Genomic DNA, 11581 nt, shown 5'->3' with positions numbered 1-11581 from the left:
AGAAGATGGCCCAGTGAAGGCTCGGATGAAGTTCCAAGCTCCTGGTCCGGCTGTGACAGGCATTTGGGGACTAGACCCATGGAATGGAGCTCTCCTCTCCCTTTTTCTCCTTTTGTCTCTCAAAAAACAATTGTATAGCCTATAATATAGAGCATTTAAACATAAAAATTAAGCAATCTTCTATTGAATGAGAGCCAAGATTGTGCCTTAGTGTGGCATTGTGGCACACTCACGAGAAGAGCTGTGAACCACTGACTATGGTTGGGAGGCAGGCGAGTGAGGTCACTGAGGATTCAAAGGCCTAAGCGACCTTGGTCTGACCTGGGGCCTCCTTCCCTTTGATGAAGCCTGGGTGCTGATGACAGTGATTGCAGGGGTGAGATTACCTGGTCCCCAGGTAAGGACCCCACCCCCACACATGGCTTTCCTGGTTGTCTCTGCCAGCTCAATCTCTGCCCCTCTGACCCTGACGCTGTCTTCTTAGTGGAGAGTTGGCACATAGAGGTACCAGCCGGCCACCTCCCTGTTTGCTAGCATCCTCAATCAATGTCCTTTCTTTCCCCCAATCCTTGGCTGAGTCACTGGTTCCTCAGGTAACCCATACTTGCTTTCAGGTTTGTGGATGATGGAGTCAGAGCATTGTTTAGCACAGCACTTGCTCAGTAGCTTAAAATTACAGTACAAATACATTTGGTTTCCAGTCACCTAGAAAAACTGCTATGAAGTTTCCTGAACTTTCAGTTAAGAATTTTTAAGAACTATAAGAATATAAAAAAAAAGTTGGAAATCAGATTTAAACAGTCATCTAGAATTTTGAGTCTTCTGTAGTAAGCAGAATTCTGGTCCAGCACCTAAGATTTCCTCCCCTGCTGGGTATGGACTTTGTACAGTCATCATCCCCTCCCTGTGTGTGCAGTAGGACCCATGAATGTGAGGGCTATCTTGACCAAGATGAAGTTAGAAGGTAAACAGATTTTGCAGATGTAACTAGGACCCAGAATCTGTTGATTTTCGATTAAAAGGGGGATTAGTTTTCCTGGGTCTGACATAGCTAGAGGAATTTTTCTTTTTATTTTCTTTTTCGCAGGTGGGCCCGAGAAATAGGGGAAGAGGTAGAGATCTTTCATCCTCCCATTCACTCCCTAAACAGTTGCCATGGCTAGAGCTGAGCTGGTTCAAAAGTGGCAGCCAGAAGTGTCTGGGTTTCCCATGTGGGTACAGGGACCCAAGGACTTGAGGCCGTCTTCCACTGTTTCCCCAAGGTGTCAGCAGGGAGCTGGATTGGTTAGTGGAGCAGCCATGACTAGACTGGGCACCTATATGGGATGCTGGCACTACAGGCTGAGGATTAGCTTGCTAAGTCAACAGAGCCAGCCCCACATTTTCTTTCTTTTTTTCTTTTTCTTTTCTTTTCTTTTTTTTTTTAAAGATTTAGTTACTTTATTAAAGTCAGATACACAGAGAGGAGGAAAGACAGAGAGGAAGATCTTCTATCCCATGATTCACTCCCCAAGTGAGCCGCAACGGCTGGTGCGCGCCGATCTGAAGCCAGGAACCAAGAACCTCTTCCGGGTCTCCCACACGGGTGCAGTGTCCCAGTGCATTGGGCTGTCCTCGACTGCTTTCCCAGGCCACAAGCAGGGAGCTGGATGGGAAGTAGAGCCGCCGGGACCAGAACCGGCGCCCATATGGGATCCCGGGGCTTTCAAGGCAAGGACTTTAGCCGCTAGGCCATGCCTCCGGGCCCTCCCCACATATTCTTTCATGAGTGTCTTAAGAGTGGCAGGTAAAGATGCTGCCCAGAATGTCAGCATCCCATGTAGGCCTCATTCAAGTCTGGCTGCTCCACTTGTGATCCAGCTCCCTGCTAATGTACCTGGGAAAGCAGTTGAGGTTGGCCCAAAGCCTTGGGCTCCTGCACCTATGTGGGAGATGAGATAAAGCTCCTGGTTTCTGGTTTTGGATTTACCCAACACCAGCTGTGGTACCCATTCAAGGAGTGAACCAGTGGATGACAGATCTCTCGGTCTCCCTCTAATTGCCTTTCAAATAAAAATCTTAGAAAGAAAAAAAAAAAATCTTAGGGCTGACATTGTGGTGTAATGGGTTAAACCACTACCTCTGATGCCAGCATCCCAGATGGGTGCCAGTTCCAGATCCAATGGCTCTGCTTCCAATCCAGCTCCTTACTAATGCGCCTGGGGAAGCAGTGGACGACAGACCAAGTACCTGGGCCCTGAAGCTACATGGGAGACCCAGACGAGTCCCTGACTCGTGGCTTTGACTTGGCCCAGCCCCAGATGTTGTGGCCATTTGGAGAATGAACCAGCCTGCAGATGAAAGTTCTCTCTGTCTCCCTCTCTAACTCTGCCTTGCAAATCAATCAATCACTTTTAAAAGCTGAGTGGAGATTCTAGGTACTTACCCGAGGGCCTGGGAGCAAGCTGTGAGATAGTCTGCTCGGTGGAGCCCTCTTGATTGAATCCAGGTGACTGTAAGGAGAGACATGCACAGAGACACAACTGCTCTGCCTGCCTCTTAGGTGCTGCCCGGGGACTCTGCCAGCAAGAAGGAATGTGACTGTAGACCAGACCTGGGAGCCCAAATAACAAACCTCTCTTCTCCATAAAGTTAGCCAGCATCAGGCGTTTTCATTTTAGTAATAACAAATTGGCTAATCCACCCAGTTCACCTATGCCTGGACTTAACCCATGGAAAATAAATACTGGCTTAAAATGCTCAGTGTTTGCCAACTTGTCATGCAAGGTGCAAGTGGGCACAAGCAGTAAATATAACTCTTGTTCTGAGTCCCAGCCACATTGTTCGGCTCTCTGCTGAAGTCAGAGGCAGCAGGTGAAGGCCCCAGTGCTGCACGTATGTGGGAGGTCTGGCTGGAGCTCTGAGCAGGAGCCTTCGCTTGGCTCCACCCTGACTGGGGCGGACATTTAGTGAGTGAACCAGAAGATCTCTTTTTCTTTCTCTTTTAGTTACTCTTTCTTCCAAGTAAATGAAACTAGGTAAAATAAATTCTAGGAAATGTCAACATCAATAATCATAAGGAAGTTTTATTGGAGCACAACTATGCATTCATTGATGTATGTGGCTGTCCCTTTGCTACAGTGGTGGGGCTGAGGAGTGATGAGGGCTCTAAAGGCCTGTTGAGTCTAGAATACCTAATTCTTTGAAGCAAAAGCTTGCAGACCTGCTCTACAGTGCGGGGGGGAAAGCTATTCATAAAGAGGTGTCTCGATAGACAGCAGTCTCTATAAAATCCCAGCAGGCACTAAGGGGAGCTGTCCACCACAGGTGCAGCAGTGCGCTGGAGAAGCTGCCCATGTTGTAGGAGCCAAATGGTGGAGCAGTCCTGGGCACTGCAGGGTGCTCCCAGCCAGAGCTAGGAAACCATCTTCCTGCGGCACTTCTCCGGCGCCCTCTGCTGACAGTTCTTCATATCAATTTTCACAGAGCAGGAAAAAAGGCATTTTGGACCAAGAGGCAGTAAGTCAGTTACCACCCTGTTCGACACATTTCCTTGGAGTCCCTGTCCTTTCTTATTCTGATGTCACGATTTTTCTTTTTTAGTAAAAAGCATCTTATGGGCCCGGTGCAGTAGCCTAGCGGTTAAAGTCCTTGTATGCACCGGGATCCCATATGGGTGCCAGTTCTAATTCTGGCAGCTCCACTTCCATCTCCCTGCTTGTGGCCTGGGAAAGCAGTAAAGGCCGGCCCAAAGCTTTGGGACCCTGCGTGGGAGACCCAGAAGAAGTTTCTGGCTCCTGGCTTTGGATCAGCTCAATTCTGGTTATTGCAGCCACTTGGGGAGTAAACCAGGGGATGGAAGATCTTTATCTCTCCTCTCTGTAAATCTGCCTTTTCAATAAAAATTTTTTCTAAAAAAATATTTATTTTGTTTTTATTACAAAGTCAGATATACAGAGAGGAGGAGAGGAAGACCTAAAAAAAAAAGAAAAGCATTTTGGGCCCCTTGCTGTAGCCTAGCGGCTAATCTTCACCTTGAACATGCCGGGATCCCATATGGTCGTTGGTTCTAATCCCAGTGTCCCTGCTTCCCATCCAGCTCCCTGCTTGTGGCCTGGGAAAACAGTTGAGGATGGCCCCAAACCTTGGGAGCCTGCACCCACGTGGAAGACCTGGAGGAGTTCCTGGCTCTTGGCTTTGGATTGGTGCAGCTCCAGCCATTGCAGCCACTTGGGGAGTAAACCAGTGGATGGAAGGCCTTCCTCTGTCTCTCCTCCTCTCTGTATATCTGCCTTTCCAATAAAAATAAATAAATCTAAAAAAAAAAAAAACCATTAAAATCACCCAGCCCCCAAACAGCGATGCGGGCGGGAGCACGGCACCAGTTTCAGCTTTGCTGAACTTCTCCCATCCAAGTACTAACCAGGCCCAACCCTGCTTAGCTTCCGAGATCAGACGAGATCGGGCGCGTTCAGGGTGGTATGGCCGTAGACAGCTTTGCTGAACTTCTAACAAGCGACTGACCTAGTGTCATGTGACACACACAATGCACTGTGACTCCCAGTGAAAATACTGTGCCTTCCTCATGTAAGGCCCTCTCACCCCCAGAGGGCTTGGGTGGTGTGGGCTGGGGCGGGTGACGAGGGGTGGGGGAGGTGGGGTGGAGCCTCCAGCAGGAAGCAGGCCCACGCATCAGGTGCATGGTCCCTGGAGAAGTGGTTCTGACTGAATCGCAGCGTAGCTCAGGAGCAGGCGCCAAAGGTTCAGCCTCAGGTGGGGCATCCTGCACCTGCACAACTACAAAGCCCCGAAGGAGCCGCTCAAGGCCCCGCCTTCCTAGGGATGGGGAGACAGCACTTTCAGAGCAAGTTCCTGGTGTGTGTGTGTGCGTGCGTGTAGAGGGAGCTACCAGCGGTGGACAGCAGAGCAGTCTAAATGCTCTGGGCAGCAGTCTGTCTGATGCAGCCTGGCCTAAAAAGGACTTCCCTTGGGTCCAATGCAGTAGCCTCATGGCTAATGTTCTCTCCTTGCGCGCCTGAGATACTATAATGGGCACCAGCTATATGGGCACCAGTTGTGTCTTGGTGGCCCCGTTCCCCATTCAACTCCCTGCTTGTGGCCTAGGGAAGCATTTGAGGACAGCCAAGGCCTTGGGACCCTGCAACCACATGGGACACCCAGAAGAGGCTCCGGGTTTCGGACTGGTGCAGCTCCGGCCATTAAAGTCACTTGGGGAATGAATCTTCCTCTCTCTCTCTCCTCCTCTATATATCTGACTTTGCAATAAAAATAAATAAATCTTTTTTAAAAAAGGTTTACTTGTGATTTTTATGCTTTCCCAGGCCACAAGCAGGGAGCTGGAAGGGAAGCAGTGCTGCCGGGAATAGAACTGTTGCCCATATGGGATCCCGGCAAGTGAGCGCAACGGCCAGTGCTGTGCCGATCTAAAGCCGGAAACCAGGAACTTCCTCCAGGTCTTCCACGTGGGTGCAGGGTCCCAAAACTTTGGGCGGTCCTCGACTGCTTTCCCAGGCCACAAGCAGGAGCTGGATGGGAAGTGGAGCTGCTGGGATTAGAACTGGCACCCATATGGTATCCTGGCGTGTTCCAGGCGAGGACTTTAGGCGACGCTGCCAGACCCAGTCCCATAAGTAAATCTTAAAAAAAAAAAAAAAAAAAAAAAGACTCCCCTCAGAGTGGCTCATCTAGTTAATCCTCTTCCTGCCAGCACCAGCATCCCATGTGGACGCTGGTTCATGTCCTGGCTGCTCCACATCCCAGCCAGCTCCCTGCTTGTGGCCTGGGAAAGCAGTAGAGGATGGGCCAAAGTCTTGGGATCCTTCATCTGTGTGGGAGACTGGAAGAAGCTTCTGGCTTCTTGCTTTGGATTGGTTTAGTTCAGGCTTGTGCTGCCCTGGCTTCCTCCCAGATCCAGGTTTTGAGATACCTGTTACTTTGTTCTAGCCAGAACATAAGAATCTTCTAGAAGATCCACTCACGGCAGTTCCAAGCTGAGAGGGGGCTCGTACACTTGGACTCTCTCACTCTGCAGAGCTACTAATACCTTGCCCAGCAACAGAGCAGAGGACCAAGGATACCCCCTCATGCTGGGGAATATGAGGCTAGTTCTTCCCTGGCGTCTCTGCAGCCTCCTTTTGGGAGCCTCCAAAGCACAATCTGGAAGGTCTGCCATCCTGCTCTCTGATGCCACTTCCAGGAAGCCCTCTGAGGTGGCGGCTGACCCCTACCGGCCCCGTTGCTATATGCTGAACTACAGCAATGTGGCTCATACCTCTTCCCTCAACTCTGGGTCTGGGCAGTAACTCAGGGCACGGACGCTGACTGGCTCCAGGCCCAGGCGCAGAGCTCAGCACGCACAGGTTCACTGACTGCCTCGACTTCGTGAAGGTCAGCGGCCCACACTGTAAACACGGGTTTTACACATGATGGCCAACGGCCTGGTCTTCAATCTTGAAATGATGAGGGTGGGAAGAGGAAAATCCGCCAGAGGCAGCCTACAGAGCCATGACCTGGGGTGGCTGGTGGGAAGCTGAGAGGGGGCTCTGGGCCCCAGGAGCCTGCGTCTGCCAGGACTGCGTGCTCAGTGGGCACCTGCCCTCACCCAACAAGCATCCCCGTCAGCGGCCTGGGGCTCTCACCAGGCTGTGCTGCTGCAGAGATGGGCCACCATCCATCTCCCCTCAGGGGAGATCCTGCCCAACTCCCTGCCTCTCTCCTGGGAAGAAAGAAAGAACCCTCTAGGACTGGCTTTAGCATGAGTCAACCAAAAGTTACTTCTTTATCAGGCACATAAAAACACTTGTCCTGTGGCTAGACCTAAGCAGGTGGATCACTGTAACACATTCCCCTAAGGGTCAGGCTAATGTCTGCGGGGAAGCGCTGCACAGGGGCTCACCAGGCCTTGGGGGTTTTCATCACTGCTGGCCCCGGATGCGCCAGGGAATCACATGTGGACAAAGAGTGAGCTTTATTTCTACCAGACACATAAAAGTAAGGGTTGTATATCTCTGGGTTCACAAAATAGAATTCCAAGGCTCTGAGGAAAATCAGTCCCAGGGCACTTTCCTCCCCAGGAGCTGATTGGTCACTTTCTGTGGAAGAAAAGAAAGGCAGGAAGAGCATTAGGTCCCTGTGGCCGGAGGCAGCCGGCTCCTCCCTGCTCCACCCCTACCCCAATCTTGCTCGGCAAGCTGCAGTGACCATCCACGAGATACTGCCTGAAGGTCATGGTAATCTATCATCAGTACCCACTTTCTCCACAGACACGGCTCATCTGTGAGCCTGCTAGAGTCACTGACTCACCAAGGCCCAGAAAGGGCTGGTCCTGCCTTGTGGACTTACATGGCGGGTCGTGCAGAGCCTGCAGCTTCCTCACTGTGCCTGTTCGAATGCAGCTCCAATCCCACACCCCTGGTCTTTGGGTCCCTGACGTTCAGAGCTCTCCAGAGGTGTAGTGAGGGCCGGGGAGTGGATTTAGTTGGTGGTAAGCCCGGTGCCTGTGAGGTCCTGGGACAGGTATCACCACCACCTTTACCCGCTGGCCCAAGTAGACAACTCTGTTGCCACACTCAGACGCTTTCCTGTTGACTTGGATGCTTCTAGAAATATTTTATTCAGCCACGAGGGGCACAAAATCACCACTTGGGATTCTGGAATGAAAACCTGACAAGTCTGATGTTTGGACTTTTCCATCACAGTTCCTAAATGCCTTCTCCTTGTGTGTGGAATCTGGCTTCATTCCAGATGCACGCACAGTAAGTGTCTTCCACAGTGAAGGCCAAAGTGCTGAACCTGACCTGGAATCGCTCACTGGTATCTTTCTAGTCAGGAGCATTTTGAGTTCAGGTTTATTCTGGGACGGTGGGGATTCCAAGGGAATGTCCAGACGTTCAGACACGTCTCTCTCTCTCTCTCTTTCCTTCCCTTGGAAAGCTTGACCCATTCCACTCCACACACAGGACTGACTGACCTTTTTATACAGCTGGGCTCGCAGCCGGTACGTCTTATATTCGGATCTCCTTTTCTCCTCTTCTCTCTTTTTCTGGACTTCTGGCAGCTGCTCGTACATACTGAGCAAAGGACCCAGTGGAGAAACAGCCGTGAGGTCACCAGTACAGGGGCGTGCGATCTCTTCCCCAACCCTGTCTTAGGTGCCCCTGTCTTCCACGCCCCCCACAGGCCCTACTTCTATTGTGCAACCAGTTTCCTGTTACACATAGCCCCAGCCTGCACTGTTCACAACCTGGGAAAACAGAGGAGGATGGCTTGAATCCTTTGGACCCTGCACCAGGCTTTGGACCCCTGGTTCCAGGCTTTTTTTTAAAAGTATTTTTTCATTTTTGTTGGAAAGAAAGCTATACAGAGAGGAGAGACAGAGAGGAAGATCTTCCATCCATTGATTCACTCCCCAAGTAGCCGCAACCACTGGAGCTATCTGATCTGAAGCCAGAGCCTGGAGCCTCTTCCAGATCTCCAACATGGGTACAGGGTCCCAAGGCTTTGGGCCATCTTCGACTGCTTTCCCAGGTCACAAGCAGGAAGCTGGATGGGAAGCAGGGCCGCCGGGATTAGAACTGGCGCCCATATGGGATCCAGGCACATGCAAGGCGAGGATTTTAGCTGCTGAGCTTTTGCACTGGGCCAGGTTCCAGGCTTTGGACAGGCTCAGCTCTGGCCATTGCGTCCATTTGGGGAGTAAGCCAGGGAATGGAATATTTCCATCTCTCCTTCTTTCTGTAGGTTTGCCTTTCCAACAAAAATAAATAAATCTTTCAAAAGATAACGCATCATAAAACCCTGCTAACAGTGGCTTCTTCTGAGAAAACAACAGGCTAGTAGGAATAGTGATGAAGTTCTGCCTTTGACTCCCCGGGGCGAGAATGTACTGCATGTCTGACTACTGGAAGATCCTGGGAAAGACAAGCACTACGGTGGTCATACCCATAGAGCTGCGGAAGTCAGAGGAGACGAAACGCACGCTGACTGCAGGAGTCACAATGCTTGGTGAGCAATGCTACCTGAACCTTTAGAACACTCTGGTGTTCTAATAGGTGTGAGTTGAAAGGATAGAGGCCGGGGAGAATCCTTTCATCACTTATTTGTCAGTCAGTCACTCCGTGATTTGTTATAGAGTTTTCTATTCCTTTTTTGGGGCCGTTAGTGAGAAACTGCTTTCATAGCTCACTGCTCATGTTTCAGCTTGAATATAATGCCTTTCTTTTCGGGGGGTCCTTGGTGGCCTGGGTTACGCTCTAAGAATGCCTCTTGTTCTGTTGGTCTTACCGTTTAGATCTCTGAATCATTTCCTTCTTCCCAATGGGCTTGCTCTCCTGGGTGGCCAGGAACACTAGGCGAGGGGAAAGAGGATGTCAGAGGTGGTGACCTAACAAGGGAGGGTGTGGCACTCTAGAGCTGTGACAGGTTGCTGCTGCGCTGCGTGTTCCTAACCTGAGCTGGCACTACCGGGAGGGCAGCAGTGAGCAGTAACCAAGGCCAAGGCCAAACCCCAGGTAAGACGACAGCGATTAAGAGGAGCCAAAATCCCTTGGAGACGCAACGCTCGGGAGCAAACATCAGTTTAAAATTCAAAAACTGACCAGTTTATAAGTAAGATTCATAGATAAGGCTGTGATGAAGGCATTGAGTACTTCCTAGTTTTTACCGCCTTCCTGTATTCTGTTACTGAGCTGTTACACTTTGTGTAATTGTTAAGAGCACCAGCCCACCTAGGTTCAAGCCCAGCTCTTTCATGAGGGGTGTCATCTCAGGTAACATACTTCATCTCTCTCTGCCTCTACTTTCTCACTGTCAATAGGGTTCTATGGGGTCCCTACATTAGAGGGGGTATTGTAAGCATTAAATAACAACAGTGTCTGGGTAAGCCACAGGACTATGTGAGGGATTATCACCATTATTACTGTTTTCACGGCCCTATGGAGCAGGCAAGCCTGTGATTACAGTCATGGCTTTAACAACAACAACAACAAAAATTTCTACCTTTGGAATTAACTTGCTCAAAGACACAGAGCCAGCTTATGAGAAGTCATCCTCACTGCACAGCTCTGTTTTCAAGAGGCAGTGACAAAGCCAAAGGAGCTGGGCTGGCTTGGGCAAAGCTACCTGGCCAAGGAGATTTGAGCATGGGAAAACTTTTCTGTCCATGTAACTGGCCTGGCACTTAGCAGTCCTCCCCGAGGCAGCTGCAGCCTCACCTCCACTCCCCTACGAGAAGAGGGACAAGCAGGTGTACCTCTCTTGGGCGGTGGGACGCTGGGGTTGAACAGTGCCTCTCGCTCACTCTGCAGCACGTTCTGCAGTTTCCGCTCCTGGACGATCAGCCGTAGGCGCTTTATCCGCTCCCCAGAGCGGGAAATGAAGTCAGGCCTGTGGAGCTGAAGCGCTTCCTAGGGAGGACAGAAAAAGCACCCACCTCACATTCACGACGCAACTCACTCACCAAATGCCTGGCAAGGCAGCACCTGCCCTGCAGTTCTGTGGAGCTTTATTCTACATTTGATCTTAACTGAAAGGCTGAGAAGTGATGTGTGGGGCTTTTTTCTAAGGCTTGAACACATCTACTGGTGGAGGAAGCTCTAAAATCTTTCCTCCCCAGCAGGGGGACCAGAGAATTGCTGCCGAACGAATCCAAGAACTCAGATCGCAACCACTACGATTCTCCTCCGTGTTGGTGATGAGATACGGCTCAAGTCTGTGGAGCTCTTCACCCCCTCCTCAAACAAATACATCATCAAATGACACATCCTTTAGCCCCCAAGGGACATGTAAGAAGGAGGTTGGTGCCCTTTGAATCTTTAAGCAGGTATCTATAAACCCAATGATCAATGCCTGCTATTGCCTAGCCCCTAGATCCTGAAGGAGCCACACTATAAAAGTGAGAGCTCTTTGATTGACAAGCACAAACCAAGCCCTTATGGAGTAGACAGATGCGCTGTGGAAGTGCTAGAAAAGAGGGTCAGATGAACTCCAGCTCAGAATGCCAAGTCAAAGATGCGACTTCTTTGTATCTTGCTGTTCACCTCCCACCTCCCCCAATACATGGATAAAGTGAACTTGATGCCACTGCACCTGTAGGGTTGCTCTCACAAACGGCTTTGGGGCGTCCCGGCCATCATCGCCTCTTGGGCCACCCAGGGACCGTCCATCACTGGCGTGCTGTCCCTGCCAGTTCTGTTCTCGCAGTGGCTCTCTCCAGGGCTTGGTTTTGGTGATTGGTTCAAACCAGGAGATGCCAGGACCATAACTCTTGGGCAGATTTTCCTTCTTAGATTCAAACTTCAGATCTTCCACAGGAACAAACCAAGAAACTCCTATGGGACATAGTTTTAAGATGGAAAAAAGCTTTCATTTTAATATTATTTTAGTTTTTACAACTCTGCTCAGCTTTCATCCAAGGTGTTCAAACAGACTTTCAATTGTCTCAGGGGTCATGGGCCAGCTGGGTGCCTTTGCCTCTGTCTTAACTGCAGGTGTGAGTTGGGACCATCGGGACACTTGCTAAAGTGGTGGTTGATGTAGGTAGTGGGGTCAATAGAGTCATTCAGAAACAGAATTAGAGCAAAGC

At 50.4% G+C, this 11581-nt stretch overlaps 1 protein-coding gene and 1 pseudogene across 3 annotated transcripts in view; both read right to left on the bottom strand.

The window, feature by feature from the left end:
- Positions 1–4349: 4349 nt before the first annotated feature.
- LOC131481071 (5S ribosomal RNA) lies at positions 4350–4472 on the bottom strand (annotated as a pseudogene).
- Positions 4473–6950: 2478 nt separating this feature from the next.
- The window catches only part of ALMS1 (ALMS1 centrosome and basal body associated protein), a 93701-nt gene continuing 89070 nt past the window's right edge, over positions 6951–11581 (bottom strand). For all 3 annotated transcript variants that reach the window (XM_058667974.1, XM_058667976.1, XM_058667975.1), the window contains 5 exons: positions 11086–11327; positions 10250–10403; positions 9283–9346; positions 7970–8069; positions 6951–7091 (listed from right to left, as the gene is read on the bottom strand). In XM_058667974.1, coding sequence (XP_058523957.1) covers positions 7047–7091; positions 7970–8069; positions 9283–9346; positions 10250–10403; positions 11086–11327 — 605 coding nt within the window. In that variant the 3' untranslated portion in view covers positions 6951–7046. The remainder of the gene's footprint in view (positions 7092–7969; positions 8070–9282; positions 9347–10249; positions 10404–11085; positions 11328–11581) is intronic.

The sequence above is a fragment of the Ochotona princeps genome, chromosome 8, assembly GCF_030435755.1.
Source record: "Ochotona princeps isolate mOchPri1 chromosome 8, mOchPri1.hap1, whole genome shotgun sequence".
NCBI classification, from domain to species: domain Eukaryota; kingdom Metazoa; phylum Chordata; class Mammalia; order Lagomorpha; family Ochotonidae; genus Ochotona; species Ochotona princeps.
The sequence above is the reverse complement of the archived record's forward strand: the minus strand, read 5'-3'. Positions and strand labels throughout refer to the sequence as shown.